This window comes from Panthera pardus, unplaced genomic scaffold (assembly GCF_024362965.1).
Source record: "Panthera pardus isolate Hobbes unplaced genomic scaffold, ASM2436296v1 HiC_scaffold_7, whole genome shotgun sequence".
NCBI classification, from domain to species: domain Eukaryota; kingdom Metazoa; phylum Chordata; class Mammalia; order Carnivora; family Felidae; genus Panthera; species Panthera pardus.
This window is the reverse complement of record NW_026527002.1, coordinates 33,865,227-33,886,265: the sequence shown is the minus strand read 5'-3', so window position 1 is coordinate 33,886,265 and position 21,039 is coordinate 33,865,227. Positions and strand designations below refer to the sequence as shown.

At 39.4% G+C, this 21,039-nt stretch overlaps 2 protein-coding genes across 7 annotated transcripts in view; one reads left to right on the top strand and one right to left on the bottom strand.

Annotated features, from left to right (window-relative positions):
* Positions 1 to 6,642, bottom strand: part of CPNE3 (copine 3) — a 47,802-nt gene extending 41,160 nt beyond the window's left edge. For 2 of the 4 annotated variants that reach the window (XM_019453403.2, XM_019453406.2), the window contains exon 1: positions 6,524 to 6,642. The gene's annotated coding sequence lies outside the window, so the exon portion shown is untranslated. Of the gene's footprint in view, positions 1 to 4,735; positions 4,811 to 5,977; positions 6,134 to 6,523 lie in introns of those variants that run through there. The other 2 variants (XM_019453404.2, XM_019453405.2) reach the window with 2 other exon arrangements.
* Positions 6,643 to 14,371: 7,729 nt separating this feature from the next.
* Positions 14,372 to 21,039, top strand: part of RMDN1 (regulator of microtubule dynamics 1) — a 56,360-nt gene continuing 49,692 nt past the window's right edge. For all 3 annotated transcript variants that reach the window (XR_008419968.1, XM_019453400.2, XM_019453399.2), the window contains exon 1: positions 14,372 to 14,626. Coding sequence is in view for 2 of the 3 variants with exons in the window: in XM_019453400.2 (XP_019308945.1) it covers positions 14,498 to 14,626 (129 nt within the window). In the remaining variant the exon portion in view is untranslated. The remainder of the gene's footprint in view (positions 14,627 to 21,039) is intronic.

Sequence of the window (21,039 nt, the reverse complement as noted above, 5' to 3'; positions counted from 1 at the left end):
CTAATTTAATTTAGTGAATACAGAACTTGTTGGGGAAGTCGTACTAAAGGCATAGAAAAATAAAAAAGTAGAAAATAGCAGAAAAAATTATCAGAACCTAAAAGGGAAACGGAAGGAAAAGAACAAAATTTTCCAAATTCAACTTCCATCTCCCACTACCAAAAAAGCTGTTTCTGAAAAAACATATATTTAGATACTTTCCCACCAGTTAGGTACCTTTGCTTGGAACTGTTATTAAATTTCCTGCCCCCGAGTGACTTGAAAAAGTAATGCACATCAACAAAACACAGGGCCCAACCTATTAGGTACATGCAAGATAATAAGCAAGTGAGTTTTACTACCATCCATGGAATCTCACTCCCAGCTCATATCACAGCAGCAAAAGCAATCAGCTTTTGACCACCATTTTTTTTAATGAATTTCCAGATTCTTGAATTATCCTAAATAAAATCCCGATAGCAATACTATTGCTGATACCTGAAGATGCAGAAGTGCAGAAAGATATAAAATATAAAAGTGTTCACACTTGATCACTCTTACTTTAAACACAGAAAGTATATGCTGTTTTAACCCTGTCCTTATTGCTAAAAAGTGAGCAATTAACTAAGGTCCCTTCCTTGATTTCTCTAGAAAATTCCTAAGATTATATTAATCTGTTTTATGATTCACAGCAGGCTACAGAGTTTACTTCACATGTGTTTCAGGTTATACTGCTTTACCAATCCCTTGGCTACTTTATATACATTTTGGAAATGTCACTGATTATATTGTCAAGCCTGTCAAATGAACAGTTCATAGTAGGTGCACTGAGTGAGGTGTTAATAAAAGTCAGAAGCAGTTACAACATCTCAATATTGCCTCACTTTATGAAACACGCATCTTGGCAAAGTTAGTTACAAAGTAAATATCTACTAAGTGAATCACCTTTTACCAAAAATTGTATTGATAAAAATCAGAACTACATTCCCTAGCAGAAAATTCCAGGATGCTCAGCTGAAAATGTTAAAATTATAAGGGTTCAGTGAAGCCTCTGGCCAGCTGTGAAGCAGGCAGTTTGGATTTTATATAAAGGCACATTGACCTGCTGAGACTGATGCCCCTTGGTGTTCAGAGAGCTTGAAGAACTCCCCACCTAATGGAATCTCCTAGATGTTGGGCTGGCCATCAGAACTTCTCACCTTTCCCTACTATCCAACTATGATGCCCAACTCTAAAAGCAGGCTTTCTAAAACTCGGCTCCCTTCCTACTCTTCTTAGCTGGGCACATACAACATTTAATTGAGCAAGACAGGCATTTCACATTTTGTCACTTATGTGCTCCTTTCTAGTTCATAGTGAACAATGACATGACAATTCTTTCTTTCTTTTTTTTTTAAATCCAATCAGCCCATAACTTTTTTTTTTTTTTAATGTTCATTATTGAGAGGGGGAGGAGCTAGGGAGAGAGAGAGAGAGAGGGAGACACAAAATCCAAAGCAGGCTCCAGGCTCAGAGCTATCAGCCCACAGCCCCATGTGGGGCTCAAACCCACGAACTGTGAGATCATGACCTTAGCCAAAGTTGGATGCTCAACCAACTGAGCCACCAGGAGACCCAATGACACAACAATTCTTTCAGTTTAAAGCTGGAACAACTACAACTACTTCCTTCTCAAGATTTAAGTTTGTATGTCGAGCAGGGGCAACTGGCTGACTCAGTCACTAGAGCATGTGACTCTTGATCTCAGAGCTGTGAGTTCGAGCCCCACGTTGGGTATAGAGATAACTTAAAAATAAAATCTTAAAAAACAAAACAAAACAAAAACGGAGAGAGGGTGTCTGGGTGGCTCAGGAGATTAAGCAATTAAGCGTCTGACTTCGGCTCAGGTCACGGGCTCTGTGCTGACAGCTCAGAGCCTGGAGCCTGCTTTGGATTCTGTATCTCCCTCTCTCTGCCCCTCTGCCTCTCATGCTCTGCCTCTCTCTCTCTCTCTCTCTTTCTCTCTCTCTCTCAATATAAATAAACATTTAAAAAAAAGTAAAAATTTTTATGTTGAGCAAGGATTGTTGAAATGTTTATACATTTCCTGATTACAAGAATATTCGTTTCTGGTTACTTAGCACATACACTGCAGGTTGGTTTTAACTTTCCGGCAAGCCCCTTTCTGTTTCCCAACCAAGAACAGTTAAAAACACTATTCACTCACTAAACACATATTTATAGGACATTTACTGTGTGTCAGGTACTGTTCTAAGGTGTTGGGAGAACAATGAACAAAACAAATACCCTGCATTGATGAGGTTACACTATAGGAAGACAGACAATAAAAAAGTTAAGTAAACGGGGAGAGAGCCTGGCTGGATGAATCGGTAGAGCATGGGACTCTTGACCTCAGGGTCACGAGTTCAAGCCCCATGTTGGGCATGGAACCTACTTTAAAAAAAAAATAAAAATAAAAAAAATAAGTAATCAACCTAATGGAATTATAGAAGCCTGAAATGGTAAATGCCTAAGATGAGGAAACCAGTCTCCTTTGAACAACATATATCATATCAGAAAAGACTGTGTGTAACATATGTGTGAGTTATAAAGTATAACAATCAAATAAACATCTGTAAAACCACCATTTAACTTAGAATCTTTGAAGATCTACATCAAGGGTCAGTAAACTTTTTCAGTAAAGGAACAAAGAATAATATGTTAGTTTGGGCTAGTCAAGAGGTCATTCATGGTGTCTGTTACAACTACTCACTCTGCCCTGGGAGAATGAAAGTGGCCACAAATTAAATGGGCATAGCCGTGTTCCAATAAAACTTTATAAAACAAGCAGTGGGCTGGATCTGGCCCACAGGCTGGAGTTTGCTGACCCTTGATCTAGGTCAAAGAATATGAAGTGCTGGAATCACAGACTCTTAGAACATTGGAATCATAGGCTATTTGACTCAAGGGATCCTACAGTATTAGGCACAGACTATTTGAAACACAGGATTCTAGAATGTCACACTAGAACCTCAGAGTGTTAGAAGTATAGAGCTGCACTTGTTAGATGTTAGAATTTTATAGATGGTCTGGACATTAATGAAGGAATTTGGTTTGACCAGTATGGTAGGCTACTGAGCATTTGAAATGTGGTGCCTCTGAGATCAAGTGAATAAAATACACACTAGATTCCAAAGATTGGTATGAAAAAGATATGTGAGATCTCCCAATAACTTTTTAGATTGATCACATATTAAAATGATAGTTTAAATATATTTGGTTAAATAAAATGTATCACTAAAGTAAAAAAAAAATAAGTAAAATATATAGTATGCTAGATGGTAGTAAGTGCTAAAGAAAAATTAAGCAGGGAAGGGGAGAAAGAAGCATTTAACAACACAATCAGTAAATACTTTGATTTTCACTTCTTTTTAAAACATCCTGACCCCTAAACAGATGAAAATGTGACCAATAAGTTTCTCTTTACAGTTGCAGATATCTATTTTAACATGTACTATCACCATAGAGTCTAGAGGCATGGTAAACTAAGGCTCAGAAAATTGAAGTAGCCTAATGGCAATGCACGTTACAACTATGCTGTGCTTTGGTAATTTTCACAGGAACCAGACAGAATACATTCACTTGGTAAGAGGATATTTCAAAATGATTTGCTAAAATGAATATGTAGTATTTCCTTCTATTTTTCATTGGGAAACTGTATTAATATCTACCCATCTAATTTATATTGGTAAATTTGACCATTACACTGATTTTAATGTTTTTTTAAATATGACTGCAAAAAAAATATGATTGCACACTGATAAGCTGTTATATACTAAAAGAATAAACAGCATCTCCAAAAGAATCCCAATACTCCTCCACGAGCTTCTTCAAATTTAAGCCAGCATAATCAACTTAAATATAGTTATCATAAACTTACCAAATGTATATATAACATCTGGTTTTGATTATCATATCAGAAACTTAAATAACGTAGTTAAATAAAATCTATGATAGCTTTAGGTGTTCATTTAAACCTCCTTCTTAGCCAATCTTTCAACAAATCTTCTACCAAATATCCTCCTTAATTGTTTGTTGGACTTTAAACTGACTAGCAATCCTTATAACATAAGTGAACATGAAGGGAAAACATTGGTGAGAAGGAAGCTAACCTATAGCATAAATGTAATAGTGGGTACATTAAAGGAATGTCCAAGTTTGGACTCCTCAAACTTGTTGAGTACCACCAATGATAGTGTCACTCATCCTTGCTAAAAGATCCACCTCAGAGACTATGCTTTTGATGATCAGTGGTGGTTCATTATAGATCTTTGAAGGTCAAAATGTTACTTAGTCATATTTCATATCCAACACTAACCTTCTCAGTTTTGCTACAGGTTTCTAGCGTAATAAATCACTGACTAAAGCAAATTTTGAAAAAGGAGGAAAAAGAACTCTATAGTAGGAAAAAAAAAAAAAACAAAACCCAAAACATAGCAATAGTACCAAAAAAGAAGGAGGGCAAGGAAAACTACGTCTAAAGCCATACCAAGCATTGATAGGAGCTAGGATCCAGTATGAACAGGTTATCTGAACAGATACGCAAAGGAAATATTCAGGACCTCAGTGATAGCATTGGAAAGGATATATTAAAAAAAAATTTGAAAATGTGTAATACTTAAATTGCCTTAAATTTATGTGGAAATCAAGACCGTTGTCTATAAAGTGTATACAGTTATAGGTGAAAGTAAAAGAGGTGTCCAGTCATTAAGCAAACCTTAAAATACAAAGAATCCTTTGGTTTCTCCCATCCTGAAAACACCTCTCCTGCTCCATTCTTCAGGGGCTAGATCTAAAAGAAGCTATCCTACAAGAGAACTGCACACTTCATTGGAAGGTTTGTGACAAGCACCTTTCAGTTTGAGGAGTGCTAAAATTCAGCTCGCCCTCACATCCTGAGAGTCTCCACATAGTCCAGTCCCCAAAACTTGCCTCTTTGAATTTTTTCAGCCCAGAGTGGGATGCATTTTTCCAAAACATCAGCCAGAAGGAACCGCCTTTGAAGAAAATATCAGAAAGGCAAAAAAGTGGGCAAAAAAGATACCACAGATTAATCTATGGGTTTCACGATAATTGCCACCATATATGTCATCTGTTCTCAGTTCTCCTTATCCTTTCTTGCTTCGCTCTACCTATGCTCTAGGCCTACAGTTTTGTTTGGCTCTGGCGGGTAACTGAAGTTTGCTGACCCCAATTAACGACAGGAAGATACGTGTAGCTATGTTTACCACTAACTGTGTGCCAGGCACTTTGTTAAGTGTATTACAAATATGATCTTATTTAATCCACATAAAAACCCTACGACAGGATGTATTTTCTATCTTACAAATGCAGAAACAGGCCTTAAAAGGTTAAGTAATCTGCCCAAGGTCAGACAGCTAACACACAGCACATATTTGAAACCTAGGTATTTGTCTTATCCCAAGAAGTAATGTTCTTTACATTAAGCCATAAACCTGTGCTCTGAAATCATACACAGACCTGAATTCCAACCCCCATGCCACCATTTAGCATGTAATTTGGCAAATGATTTAATCTGAGTTCCGAGTGTGAAACAGAATGACAATTCCACTTAAGTTTGTGGTTGTGAGCATTAAATCAACAAACATATATAAAAAATTGTCTAGCAAATTGTTTGTTGGACACTGTAGCCAAAAATCGCTATATTTTAATCCCGCATTTCTTCTATTTGATTCTCTCTTTGGTTTATAGAGGCAGACACAAAAACACCAAGGGTAAGCAAAAATTGTGGATCATCATCCAAGCGCAACATTAATGGTCGGTATGCTAGGTCTCCCTGAGGATCTGGCACTGCAAAACGAATACAACTGCACTTCCTCCACGCCCCCGGTTATAGTGAGCCCAAAACACAAGACAAGAACGGAGCAGCCAGAGCCGGAACGGGAGCTATTAGGTACCCCTTCTCACAACCTCCTGCTTTACTCGGAAATCAAGTTACCTTTTCCCACCCGACCTAGCAGCTTCTCCTTGAATCCTCAGCGGCTCTGAAGCGTGCCCTTTTCCTCTGGGCATTCGATTCAGAGCGCGGAACCGTGACCCGGTTCCTCTCCCCCACTGGGCGCTGCGGATTTTTCTAAGCGTGTCACCCTCCCCTGGGCCGAAGGCCCGACACTCCCGGCTGCGTGAGGTTGGCGATCCTGGGCACCGCCTACCCAGGTGCGCTACCGCCAGGCCCAGGAGGCTCCCCGCGGCCCAGGGCTGAACCCCGAACACCGGGTTCTCCGGTAGGCGCTGGCCAGCGCCAGGCCTCCCCAGGCCGCGGACTTTGCATGCTAAGGCGCAAGAGTCCCCTGAGCGCCCCGGCCCATCTCCGGCCGCGCTGAGCCCAGGGTGCACTTCCAGCGCTAGGGCCGTGCGGGCCCTGCCGCGCGGAGCCTGCGGGCCCCGTTTCTCCACGCCCAGGCTCTCTTCCTCCCCCAGGGGATCTGTGAATTGCTGGGGCCCCGCTACTCCGGCCCCGAAGCGGAGAGAGGCCCGCACTCACATCCCGCTCTCAGTAGTGGAAATCAGGTAGGGGTGGAGACCAGGCAGCCAGAGTCCACAGGGCAGCCGGGGCGCGGGGATTCACAGGAACCTGGGGCCCACTGGGCCGAGGGGCGGGGCGGAGCGGGTTGGGGTGGAGCTAAGACGCGGCCCCGCCCACCACGGGCACCTACCGCCCACTACTTGCAGACCAGATCTGCACCCCGTGGGTAGGCTGATGCTTAAAGGCTCTTTTTCTTTCCATTTATAATTCATTACAGAATCTTGAAAATTTTATTGTAACTAATTTAATTAGAAAACTAAGATTATCAGAAAGTGTATTCTACAGAAAGTGTAAGTATCCTATGTTCTTATTTTTTCCACTGTCTTGCTACTCAATGGTGTCACTATGCAGTAAGATGGGTCAGAACTTCATGGGAAGGTTTTATGCCAGTGAGAGCAAGTGAAGAGACACTCTGGGGGATCCATGTGATAAATTCTGACACATTTTCTGCGCTGTTTCTTCTTTTTCTTCTTGCTCCCACCTGGGCTCTAATCTGATTCCTGGGTGTTTCTACAAGGATCTCCTGCCTGGAGGATGAATTAAATTAGCCATCTTGATTCCTTTGGGAAAAAAAGGAAAAGCAGGTACATAATACACATATGTCTATGTGGCAAGGCCTTGACAAAGCTGAAACTAAACCTAAGGTGCAAAGGAGGCTAAAGGGTACCTACTGTTTGACATTCAAGCTTCTTGGGCCTTTGAGTAGAGGCTGACTTCCTTGAAAGGTCACAGAGATGCTCTTGAGATCAAAGACTCCATGTATTTTTCAAATCATTATGCTATTGACTTAAACAATATTATAGGACATTGTTTAGAGGTTGGTATAACATACACTTAGTGAATGTATTTGTATGTCTAGGTGTAAACATATTGTTTATCAGTGTAACTTATTCACCAAAAAAAAACCAACCTGAGGCATTAAAATGAGTTTCTTGGTGCACCAAAGCCAATTTCAGAAGTATAAAAGAATTAAACTATTTGAGAAAATTCATACCACTATCTGACCAGGAAAATCAGCATGAAAGTAGTGAAATGGAAGCTCCTAACCATTCTTATTTAGAGAGCTTTAAATGTGCACACTACCCTGAGTCATTTTACATCCAAATTTCATTTAATTCTCACAATTCTGTGATGTGTTTAGTACCATTAACCCCATTTCACAAATGAGAAAAATGTGACTGAGTAACTTGAAATTTGGTAGCTTAGTAATTGGCTCACTTGCCTAAAATCACAGATTCTAAGTAAACTAACTTCAAAATGTCCTGCTTGACCACTACTTGATGCTTCCTGCAGGTAAACAAACTACAATGGAAAATATTGCTACATGTGACTACTTGAAATTTAGAACTTCTGCACAAGGAAAACAGGGACAAAATCAATAGGCAAATACATCTGAAAAAATACGACAAATCTGACAGCCAAAGGAAGATTTAGTATCTTAAGTATAAATTGATTTTTAAAAAATAGAAAATTGGCAAAAGTTTCAATTTTTTAAATTGTGGAGGACATGGAAAATGATACAAATGAAGAAATATAGACTTTCCTAAGTAAAAACAAAAACTACTTTTAATCCAAAAATGCAAACAGAACACTTCTAAAATAATTATATCAGTGCAAGTAAAGATTCATTCATTTATTTATTGAATACCGTCTGAATGCCTACTATGTGCCAAGCATTGTTCTAGACTTGTGATAAAATAGTGACAGACAGAAGCTTCTATCCTAGAGGGATAACAAATAAGTTACTAAAAACAAATGAGAGATAATTTCAGATAGCCATAAGTAGCATGAGGAAAGTAATACAGGTTTATGTGATAGGGAGATAATTGGAGCTTTTTTCCCCCAAGACTTTATTTTTAAGTAATATCTACACCCAACATAGGAATCAAATTCACAGCACTGAGATCAAGAGTCACATGCTCTACTGACAGAGCCAGCTAGGTGCCCATAATGGGAGCTGCTTTAGACTGGGGCTCAGGGAAAGTCTCTCTAAGGTAGTGATATTTAATTGAGACCTGAAAAATAAGGAAGAACCAATCGTGCAAAGGTCTGAAATCAGGTAAATAATGGGCAGAGACAGAAAGAGACAGCAAATTACAGGGACAGTAACAAGGCCTTTGTGGTTGGACAGTGGGGAGAAGAAAGAGAAGTACTTAATCTTGTTTTTATTGAAATTGTAAAAACAACTTTTTGTTTTAGTTTTGATTCTGATTTTACACTTAAGTGAAGGTCCTCAGACACCACTAATTTAATTGCAAGTTTCACAATTTCAAAAATACATACTGTGCATACCTAGCCTTCCTTACTTTTGGCTCCATTAAAACAAGGAAAGGGTAGAGACAAGGAAATAGTTTTGTACTTTCAGTACTCAATATGCAATCTCTCATTTAAATACATAGTGCTATAGCTATTTGATGTGTTTATTCATTCTCCCCAACTATAGTCTGAATTCTTTTCTACTTTTGCTCTTACTGTATTGAATGTAATACTTACATGAATGTGTATTTTTGCTCTTTTGCTCTTACTGTATTGAATGTAATACTTACATGAATGTGTATTTATGTATCAGCAATAACAAGATTCTAGAAACAAAGAACAAATAAGTATGGGACTCAACACCAGATAGATACTATTTAAAGGATGTTAAATGAATGAGATATTTATAAAATATTCTCCTACATGTTCTTCTACATCACTGGCTGTTCTCCTTATCTCTTTTGCTTTTTAAAATTTTTTTTAACGTTTATTTATTTTTGAGACAGAGAGAGACAGAGCATGAACAGGGGAGGGGCAGAGAGAGAGGGAGACACAGAATCTGAAATGGGCTCCAGGCTCTGAGCTGTCAGCACAGAGCCCGACGTGGGGCTCGAACTCACGGGCCGTGAGATCATGACCTGAGCCGAAGTAGGACGCTTAACCGACCAAGCCACCCAGGTGCCCCCTCTTTTGCTTTTTAATCCTCATATTCCTAGTTTTTACCCTGGAGTGCCCTAGGGCTAAGTTCTTGAATTTTCCTTTTTTCTATCTTCACTTGCATCCTTAGTCACCTCATCTAGTATTACAGCTTTGAAATCCATCTATATTCTGAAGGATACCAAACTTCCAAACCCTGAAATTCCATATTCCAATTCCCTACTCTACACTTGGATGTCATATTAGTTATCTACTGCTCTATAACTAACAGTTATACCTAATTCAGTGGCTTAAAACTAAATAGTCATTTATTATCTGTCATAGTTTGTGGTTCAGGAAGTGAGGAGTGACTTAGCTGAGCAGTTCTAGTCCATTACCTCTCATGATGCTGCAGTCAGTTATCAGGCAGGGCTGCAGTCATCTTACAGGGCTGGAGGATCCACTTCCAAGGTGGCTTACTCATATGAGTAATGATGCTCTTTGTTGATGGGGGACCTTAGTTCCTCTCCATGTGGGCTGCCTAAGAGGGCTGACTGAGTACCCTAATGGCGTGGCTGCTGGCTTCTCCCAGGGCAAACAATCCAAGAAATCAATGCAGAAACTCAATGACTTTCATGACTTAGCCTCAGGAGTCGCACATCATCACTTTTGCATTATTCTATTGGTCAGACACACCAGCCTGGATTTAATGTGGGCGGGGATTCCACAAAGGGATAAATCTAGGAGATAAGGATCATCGAGGACCACACTGGAGGTTGGCCAACACAGATGTCTAATAAGCTTTTCTGATTTTAATGTACAAATAAAACTTACTGATATTCCTCCTCTAAGCTGTCTTTCCACAGTCTTCTCTATCTTGCATAATGGCAAAACATTCTTCCAGTTGTTTGGGTCAAAACACTTGAAGTCATCTTTGACTCTCTCTTCTCATACCCCATTGATATCTGGTCTAGTCTGTCAGCTATTCCTGTCAACTAATTCTACCTTCAAAATATATCCAGATTCTAACCAGTCATATCTCTAGTCTAATCCAAGCCACCACTATTTCTTTCCAGATTATTGTAATACCCTAGTAACTCTTTCCTTACTTGCTCCCTTTAGTCTATTTTCTTTTTTTTTTTTTAATTTTTTTTTAACATTTATTTATTTTTGAGACAGAGAGAGATAGAGCATGAATGGGGGAGGGGCAGAGAGAGAGGGAGACACAGAATCAGAAGCAGGCTCCAGGCTCTGAGCCATCAGCCCAGAGCCTGACGCGGGGCTTGAACTCACGGACCGCGAGATCGTGACCTGAGCTGAAGTCGGACACTCAACCGACTGAGCCACCCAGGCGCCCCGCTTTAGTCTATTTTCAAAACAGAAGGATCTAATTAAAATGTAAATTAGATTATGATACTTGGTCTCCATCTCCTTTGTGACCTTATCTCTTAATATACTCTTCCTTGCTCACTCTATTCTAACCATAGTGAACTTAGTGTTCATGGAAAATGTTACCTGCCTTCCTAGTTCAGGCCTTTGCACTTTCCTTTTTCTCTACACGAAATGCTGTGCCCCCAGATATCTTCATGGATTACTCCTTCTTCCTTGGATCTTTATTTAAACGTCTCCTTCAGTGAGGTCTTCTGTGGCCACCACCCTGCGTAAAACTGCAGTGTCCACACAGAAATATGCCCTATACCCCTTCATGTTTTATCTTCCTCGTTAGCATTTATCATCATCTAGTACATCTTTTACTTATTTTGCTTACTGTATTTCCCTAGCTAAAATATACACTCCACTAGGAACTGTTCATTGACATCTAGAAGAGTACAAGGTATATTACAGATATGCAACACATACTTGTTGACTGAGTGAAGAAACTGTGCCAGGTCCTGAAATAGGCAAAAATCAGAGATGTCACTGAGTTTACAGTATAGTGAAGGTACACATTACCAATTCTTATCAACTCTACCTCCAAAATATACTCCAGATTAACAAATAATCACAAATATACATGTGAAATTATAAAATGAGCTTAGAGCCATGAAGGGAATGAAAGTATAGTAGGGGGAATCAAGAAAAGTCTTTCTAAGGAAGGTACATTTGGGCTGAGTGCTGAAAGATGAATAGAGGGTTTCCTGGCTGGCTCAGATGGTAGACTTGTGACTCTTGATCTCAGAGTTGTGAGTTTGAGCTCCATGTTGAGTGTAGAGATTACTTAAAAATATAATCTTTTTTAAACAAGAAAGATGAATAAAAATCAACTAGGTAAAAAACAATGGAGTGGGGTTGGAGCAAGGGGGAGGGTACCAAAGTAGTGGAATGGGAAGGAATCCTGACAGAGAGAATATCATGTAGGGAGATCTGAGGCTCACTGTAAGAAAGAAAAGATAGTGTGCCTGGAGCCAAGAGAGAAATATTACAGACTTAAGGAAACTAAAGAAACATAATAGTTAAATGCAACACATAAACATTTCCTGATTTGGGGAAAAAGTGGTTGCTATCAAAGACAGCATTGAGGCAATAAGCAAAATTTATACATTAAATAATAGTACTCAATTTCAATTTCCTCAATTTGATAATTGTACTGGGACTAAATAAGAGAATGTCTTTGTTTCTAAGCATGAAGAGTCATGATTATCTGCAATCTACTCTCAAAAGATTTAACAACAGAAAATAATAATAGGAATATAATATGTATATTATATATATGTAAAGAAAGATAAAGCAAATGTGAAAAAATATTAACAATGGCTGAATCTAAGTGAAAAAAGAAATGGGAGTTCCTGCAACATTTCTAAGGATCTAAATTTTTTCAAAAAAATAATTAAAATTTCACGCTGGGAGCACCTGGGTGGCTCAGTAGGTTAAGTGTCAGACTTTGGCTCAGGTCATGATCTCATAGTTCATGGGTTTGAGCCCTGTGTCAGGCTCTGTGCTGACAGCTTGGGGCCTGAAGCCTGCTTGGGATTGTGTGTCTTCCCCTCTCTCTCTGACCCTCCCCACTCATCTCTGTCTCTGTGTCTCTCTCAGAATTGAATAAACATTAAAACATAAAATAAAATAAAATAAAATAAAATAAAATAAAATAAAATAAAATAAAATAAAATAAAATTTCACTCCGGCTGGGGTGCCTGGCTGGCTCAGTCAGTAGAGTATATGACACTCAGGGTTGTAAGTCTGAACCCCACATTGGGTGTAGAGATTACTTTAAAATAAAATCTTTTTTTTTTTAATGTTTATTTTTTTTTGAAAGAGTGCGAGTGGGGGAGGGGCAGAGAGAGAGAGGAGGACAGAGGATCCGAAGCAGGCTCAGCGCTGACAGCAGAGATCCTGATGCAGGGCTAGAACTCACGAACTGTGAGATCATGACCTGAGCCGAAGTCAGATGCTCAACCAACTGAGCAACCCAGGCACCCCTAAAATAAAATCTTTAAACAAAACTTCACTCTGGCTAAGATACCAGAAACTCAGTTTCAGGATTATCATGGCATCCAGTTATATGAATATATTATCCAGGAATACTGAGGTAGCTACCAGTAGAAATATGTAAACATATTTCCCTCTGGAAAAAAAAAAAAGACTCGCGTTCAAAAAAAGTTAAGAAGAGGCTCTCTATATTTTTTAAAATATACTTTAAAAACAAAGAAAATAAAAATATTACTGATGCAATCCTAAAGAAATGTGACTGATTTAATGGGAAGTGGTGGAGGCAGAAATCATATATAGGGAGGATTGGGCTTGGAGTTTAAAAACATGGATTCCAGTCTTCCAACAATACCTACTAGCTATGTATCTTTGGTTAATAAATCTCTTTGAGCTACAGTTCACTTGTTAATTTTGCATACCCATTATTTCACAAGGTAGTTGGGAAGACCAAGTTAACTAAGGATGTGTTATTTCACTATGTAATACTGTATAGGTACTATATCAATTCAACCTAATTTTATTTATTTTTGTTTTTTTTAAGTTTATTTATTTTGAGAGAGAGGCAGAGAGAGCAAGAGAGAAAAATCCCAAACAGCTTCTGTGCTGTCAGCCCTCGGAGGGCCCCACGGTGGGGGCGCGGGGAGCGGAGGTTGATCTCGCCAACTGTGAGATCATGACCAGAGCAGAAATCAAGAGTAGGATGCTCAAATGACTGAGCTACCCAGGAGTCCTGTTTGCAACCTAATTAAAAAAAAAAAAAAACAAAACTGTGACTATCTTCCCTTATTGCCCATCAAAAATGTGCATGTAATCCATTTGCAGCTTGTGTTTTCACCCACATCATTCCCGAACTAGAATTCAAAACCTCTTCATTGCTTCCAAAAGTATTCCATTCTGGTGAGAGGTATCCATCTTACCAAATATTTTGAGGGGAACCCAGGGGTTTTGTACCACACATCCCACAGCAAACAAGGGCATCACCTTTTTGTCAGGAGGCCTCTTCTCCCTTGTCTTTTCTACTAAGACCAGCTTGAGCTTCTCATTCTTTGTCTTTTATGGCTTCTCTCTTTCCCCCCCAGAACTCCCCCTCCAATCTCTCAATCTCTTCATGTCCCTTCTTTATGTGGTACAGATTAATTCTCCCAAGCATTTATTTCCAAAAAGGAAATACCACGATTACTAGGATTCTCCCTATCTTTGAACGCTGCAGAGAATTATAAATAAATATTTCCTTCTTGCTTACTTGAATTCTCGGGTCTGAGAACTTTCAGTTTTGTTCTGGTGATTAATCCTGTGCTGAAGCGTTGACAGACCCTTCCCCCCCCACCCCGCACCCTCAGGGAAAGGACAGAAAAGAGACTGTACCCAGAAGGGAACAATCGCCCGCCCCCAAGTCCACTTGTGCGCAGGCGCGTAAGGGCCACTAAGTCCCACCCAACCGGGTATTTCCCTCCCCCTAGAAACTGCCGGCCGGAAGTCGTGTGGCGGAAGAGGCGCTGGCCAGGAAGCGGCAGGACAGGGTTTTCCCGGGAAGGACTTGGTCTCTTTTAGTTCTGACGCGCTCCATAGTGACCCAAAGGGGTGAGGGGTCAGGCCAGCGAGTTGTAGGTCATGGCGCTGGCCGCGCGACTCTGGCGCTTTCTCCCTTTGGCACACGGTACTGTCCGGAAACCTTGGCTGTTAACGCGTGTTGCTGGCAGCTGGGGACGGTGCTGTTCTTGGCGACTCCGCGGCTCTGAGGTACCCCACTGCCCCGACTCCCGCTCCCCTCACTACTTGCTGGGCTGCAGGAGCCCCTTCTTCAGATGGGAGGCCCCGCACCGCCTTGGGGAATTGTAGTGAACTGCGGTAGGAACTCAGGGCCAGGTGTTCCCGGAGCTCTCCAGGTGACTCCAGGACCGACAGACCGGTCCTCTCTTTTTCGCAAGCCTACTTTTCTCTCTCAGTACGGGGGTGGGAGGAGGTATGAGACCTCCTTTCCCCTTCTCCCGAGACTCTGTCTTCTACCCCGAGTTTCCTGTATGAAAGCAGAGAACTTTAGGGGGAAAAAAACTTGACCGCTGTGAAAATATTTACTTTTGGAGATTCAGTACAGCTCCTGAGGCGCTAAAGTTTCCCAGACTTTGAAAAGTTTGTGGTGTGATTTAAAAAAATTACTGTGACTCAGAAGAGATTTTGTACTATTTAAGGTTTAAAGTTTTTTATTTGAGTCCTTTGTTTTATCTGCATAATGTTCAGGAAGGCTGTTGGATTGTCGTCCCAGTTTTGGCTTTTCTATTGTTAGACTATTCGTTTGTCTCTGACAGGGGACTGGAAGGGCAATAGTGCATATGATACGTATTATTTGAACTAGATGTTTAATTATTTTGAATTCTAAAATACACATTTTTTAAAAAGTTTATATATTTATTTGAGAGAGTGAGAGCAGGAGCAGGGGAAGGACAGAGAGAGAACCCCAAACAGGCTCTGCACTTTCAGTGCAGAGCCCAATGTGGGACTCAATCTCAGAAACCGCGAGATCATGACCCAGCTGAAACCAAGAGCCAGATTGCTTAACCGACTGAGCCAGCCAGGTGCCCCTCTATTTTCAATTTTTTTTATTAACCTCCATGCTGTTTTCTATAGCGGCTGCACCAATTTACATTCCCCATCAACAGTGCACACAAGTGTTCCCTTTTCTCCACATCCTTACCGACACCTGTTATTTCTGGTCTTCTTTGACAGTACCATTCTAACAGGTGTGAGGTGGTATCTGATTGTGGTTTTGATTTCCATTTCCCAAACGAGTACCTTTTCATGTACCTGTTGGCTATCTGTATGTCTTTGAAAAAATGTCTCTTCTGGTACTCTGCCCAATTTTTAAAATTGTTTTGGCTGTTGAATTGTGAGGACTTTATATATTTTGGATGTTAACCCTTTATCAGATATATGATGTGGGATTTTTTTTTTATTAGGTTGACTTTACATTTTGCTGATAGTTTCCTGTGCACAAAGTTTTTAATTGATGAAGTCTCACTTGTTTGTTTTTGCTTTTGTTGCCTTTCTTTTGGTGTCAAATCTAAAAAGTCATTGCCAAGTCCAGTGTCAAGGAGCTTACCCCCCCCCCCATGTTTTCTTCTAGAAGTTTATGGTTTTAGATCTGATGTTCAAGCTTTTAGTGTTTTGAGTTAATTTTTGTGTATGCTATAATAGGGTGGGCCAGTTTTATTCTTTTTCTTGTGGTTGTCCAGTTTTCTGAACACCACTTATTGAAGAGACTGCTGTTCCTCGTTGTATATTCTTGGCTCCTATATTTTAAATCTGTTGGCCGGCATATGCATGGATTTATTTCTGAACTCACTATTTTGTTCCATTTATCTATGTGTCTATAAATGTGTGAATACTATACTGCTTTGATTACTGTAGCTTTGTAATATATTTTTAAATCAGGAAGCACAATGCCTCCTGCTTTGTTCTGCTTTCTCAAGGTTGCTTTGGCTATTTGGGGTCTTTCGTAGTTCCATACAGATTTTAGGATCGATTGTTCTGTTTCTGTGAAAATTGCGATTGAAATTTGAAAATGCCATTGAATCTGCAGATTGCTTCAGGTAGTATGTATAGTTTTACAGTACTCCAACCCATCAGCACAGAATATCTTTCCATTTATTTGTGTCTTCATCAGTGTCTTATAGTTTTTACTGTACAGGCTTTTACTTCCTTGGTTAAATTTATTCCTAGGTATTATATTCTTTTTGATATAACTATAAATAGGATTGTTTTCTTAATTTCTTTTTCTGAAGAAAGTAAATTCTTTTACTGAATTTGTTTATTATTTCCAACAGTTTTTTTTTTTTGATGCAATACCATGTTATTGCAAATTTACTTCTTTCCTTCCTTTTTTTCTTTTCTTTTCTCCCCCCCCCCCCCCCCCCATTGCCCTAGCTAGGGTTTATAGTACTGTGTTGAATAAAAGTGGTGAGAATGGGCATTCTTATCTTGATTCTCATTTTAGAGAAAAAAATTTGTCTTTTCACCATTGATTATGATATTATCTGTGGACTTGTCATTTATTGCCTTTATTATGTTGAGATATGTTCCCTCTGTACCCACTTTATTAAGAATTTTATTGTGAATAAATGTTTGAATTTTTGTCAGATGCTTTTTGTGTATCTGTTGAATTAATCATGGGATTTGGGGCCTTCATTTTGTTGTGTCACCCTGACTGATTTGCAGATGTTGAATCATCTTGCATCCCTAGATTAAAACCCATTTAATTATGATGTATTATCTTTTCAATGAATTTTTAAAATATATTTATTTATTTGGAGAAAGAGTGAGTGAGCACACATCATGCATGCACGCATGCAGGGGTAGGGCAGAAAGAGAGGGAGAGAGAGAATCCCAAGCAGGCTCTGTGCTGTTAGATCATGAGATTTAGATCACAAGATCATGGCCTGAGCAAAATCAAGAGTTGGACGCTTAACCAACTGAGCTACCTAGGTGCCCCTCAATGGATTTTTTTTTTTAATTTAATACTTAACATACAATGTTATATTCATTTCAGGTGTACAGTATAGTGATTCAGCAATTCCATAAATTATTCAGTCCTCATAGAGATTAAGTGTACTCTTTTTTTTTTTTTTTTTGAGATTAAGTGTACTCTTAATCCCCTTCACCTGTTTGACCCATCCCTCCACCTACCTCCCCTCTGATAACTATCTGTTTGTTCTCTATAGTTAAGTGTCTGTTTTGTTTTGTTTTGTTTTCCTCTCTCTTTGGTTCATTTGTACTGTTGCTTAAATTCCACATATGTGTGAAATCATAGGTATTTGTGTTCTTTGACTTATTTTGCTTACCATTATAGTCTCTAGATCCATCCATGTTGTAAATTGCAAGATTTCATTTTTTTTATGCCTGAATAATATTCCGTTGCATCTACACCACATCTTTATCCATTCAAATAGCAATGGGCACTTAGGCTGCTTCCTTAGTTTGGCTCTTGTAAATAATGCTGCAGAAAGCATAGATGTACATTTATCCTTTTGAATTAGTGCTTTCATATTCTTTAGGTAAATACCCAGTAGTGCAATTGTGGGATCATAGGATAATTCTATTTAAAAATTTTTTTTTGAGGAACCACAACTCCTGGATGGCTCAGTTGGTTAAGTGTACAACTCCTGGTCTCAGCTCAGGTCTTGTTCTCAGGTTGTGAGTTCAAGCCCCATATTGGGCTCTGTGCTGGGCATGAAGCCTGCTTAAAATTTTTGAGGAACCTCCATACTGTTTTTCACAGTGGCTGCACCACTGCATACCCACCAACAGTGCATGAGAGTCCCTTTTTTCTCCACATCCTTGCCAACATTGTTGTTTCTTGCGTTTTTTATTTTAGCCATTCTGACAAGCATGAGGTGATATCTTATTGTGATTTTGATTTTGATTTCCCTGATGCTGAGTGATGTTGATTTTCCTTTCATGTGTCTGTTGGGTTCTGTATGTCTTCTTTGGAGAAATGTCTTTTCATGGCTTCTGCCTGTTTCTAAATTGGATTATTTGTTGTTTGGGTGTTGAGTTGTAGACAGTTCTTTATATATTTTGGATACTAACCCTTTTTTATCAGATATGTCATTTGTAAATATCTTCTTCCACTCAGTAGCTTGTCTAGTTTTGTTGGTTTCCTTTCCTGTGCAGAAGTTTTTTATTTTACTGCAGTCCCAATAGCTTATTTTTGCTTGTTTCCCTTGCCTCAGGAGACATTAAGAAAAATGATGTGGGGGGCTCTGCCTGGCTCAGTCTGTAGACCTTCAACTCTTGATCTCAGGATCGTGAGTTCAATCCCCACATTGGGCATGGAGTTTGCTTAAAAATAAATAAATACAGTATTTTTAAAAAAAAGAAAGAAAAATATTGTTACAGCCGTTGTTAGAGAAATTACTGCCTGTGTTCTCTTCTAGGATTTTTATGGTTTCAGGTCTCACATTTAGGACCTTGATCCATTCATTTTGAGTTTATTTTTGTGTATGGTGTAAAAAAGTGGTCTAGTTTCATTCTTTTGCCTGTTGCTGTCCAGTTTTCACAGCGCCATTGTTGAAGAAACTGTCTTTTTCCCATTGCATATTCTTGCCTCATTTGTCAAAGATGAATTGACCATATAATTGTGGATTTACTTCTGGTCTCTCTATTCTGTTCCATTGATCTATCTGTTTATCTGCAATTACTCTACTGTCTTGATTACTACAGCTTTGTAACATAACTTGAAATCTGGAATTGTGATACCTCCGGTTTTGATTTTCTTTTTCAAGATTGCTTTGTCTATCCTGGGTCTTTTATGGTTCCATACAAATTTTAGGATTGTTTGTTCCAGTTTTGGGAAAAATCCTGTTGACATTTTTGTTAGGGATTGCATTAAATCTGTAGCTTTCTTGGGGTATTATGGACATTTTAACAATATCTGTTTTTCTAATCCCATGAGCATGGAATGTCTTTCCATTTGTTCGTGTTGTCTTCAGTTTCTTTCATCAATGTTTTATAGTTTTCAGAGTACAGGTCTTTTACCTCCTTGGTTAAATTTATTTCTAGGTATTTTCTTCTTTTTGGTGCAATTGTAAATGGACTTGTTTTCTTAATTTCTCTTTCTGCTGGTTCATTATTAGTGTATAGAAATACAGTGGATTTCTGTACATTGATTTTGTATACTGCAGTTTTGTATACTGCAATACTGTAATAACTGAATCCATTTATCAGTCTGGCAGCTTTTTGTTGGCAACTTTAGGGTTTTCTGTATATAGTATCATGTCCTCTGCAAATGGTGAAAGTTTCACTTCTTCCTTACCAGCCTGGATGTCCTTTATTCCTTTCTCTTGTCTGATTGCTGCTGTGGCTAGGACTTCCAGTACTATGTTGAATAAAAGTGGTAAGAGTGGACATCCTTGTCTTGTTTCTGACCTTAGTGGAAAAGCTCTCAGTTTTTCCCCATTGAGTAATGATGTTAGCTGTGAGTTTTTCATATATGGACTTTATTATATTAAGGCATGTTCCCACTAAACCTGCTTTATGGAGGGCTTTTATCCATGAATGGATATTGTATTTTGTGAAATGTTTTTTCTGCATCCATTGAAATGATCACTTGGTTTTCTGTTGTAGACTCTAAGTCTAAAGTTCTCTCTTGGCCAATGAGAGAGTGGGACACAGGATGAAAAGCGAGAGATGGCTAATGTCCCGGAAAAGACAAGAGCCTTGAATAAGGGTCCTTGTTCCGTATTTATTAAGATCAGAGGGCTAACAAACAATGGGCGTGCACAAAGAGACAGTGAATCTGTGAACATTAACTCAAGGGCATGAAGGGAAAGGGGTTTTGAAGATATATGGTGTTTGGGGTTTGGGTCAATATAAAACAAAATCCTGGCACCGAGCAGATGGGCAGATGGTTGTTAACAGCAGACAGGAGGCGCCATGTCTGTTTATCTTAGCTAGCCTAGGGGATAAAACAGGGCAAATAACTTCAGGGTTAACAAGGCACCTTTTCTTTTGCTAATCAGCTCTGCTCTGGGCATCATCACCCACAGCGCTGGGGTCTGTAGCCCTGTTTACCTGTTTACCAAACTTGGTCCTTTCCTCCTGTGAAAGCATCTTTCTACTATAGTACTAAATTGGGGGGCATTTTTGCCATGAATGCCTAATCTTGCTTGCCTCATATACCTTTGTATTGGGGACCTTTGCCACCCTCTCTATTCTGGGGGCCCTGGCCCCTCCTTACTTTATTCTGGGGCCTTTGCCCCTCCCTTCTTTATTCTAGGGGTCTTACCTTGTTTACCCAAACTTGGGTGAGAGCACCCTATGGTTTTATAATTCTTTATGCCTTGCTAACCCATTGGTGCAAGCCCAGGGAATTTCTAAGCTTATTCCCCACAGTTTTCATCCTTTCCTTACTGATGTGATGTATCAGATTGGATGATTTGCAGATATTGAACCACCCTTGCATCTTGGGAATAAATTTCACTTGATTGTGGTGAGGGTTTTTGTTTTTTGTTGTTTTTTTCATGTATTTTTGGATTCAGATTGCTAATGTTTTGTTGAGGATATTTGCATCTGTGTTCACCAGAGATGTTAGCCTAGGGTTTTCTTTTGTTGTGTCTGGTTTTGGTATCTGGGTAATAATGCTGGCCTCACAGAATGAA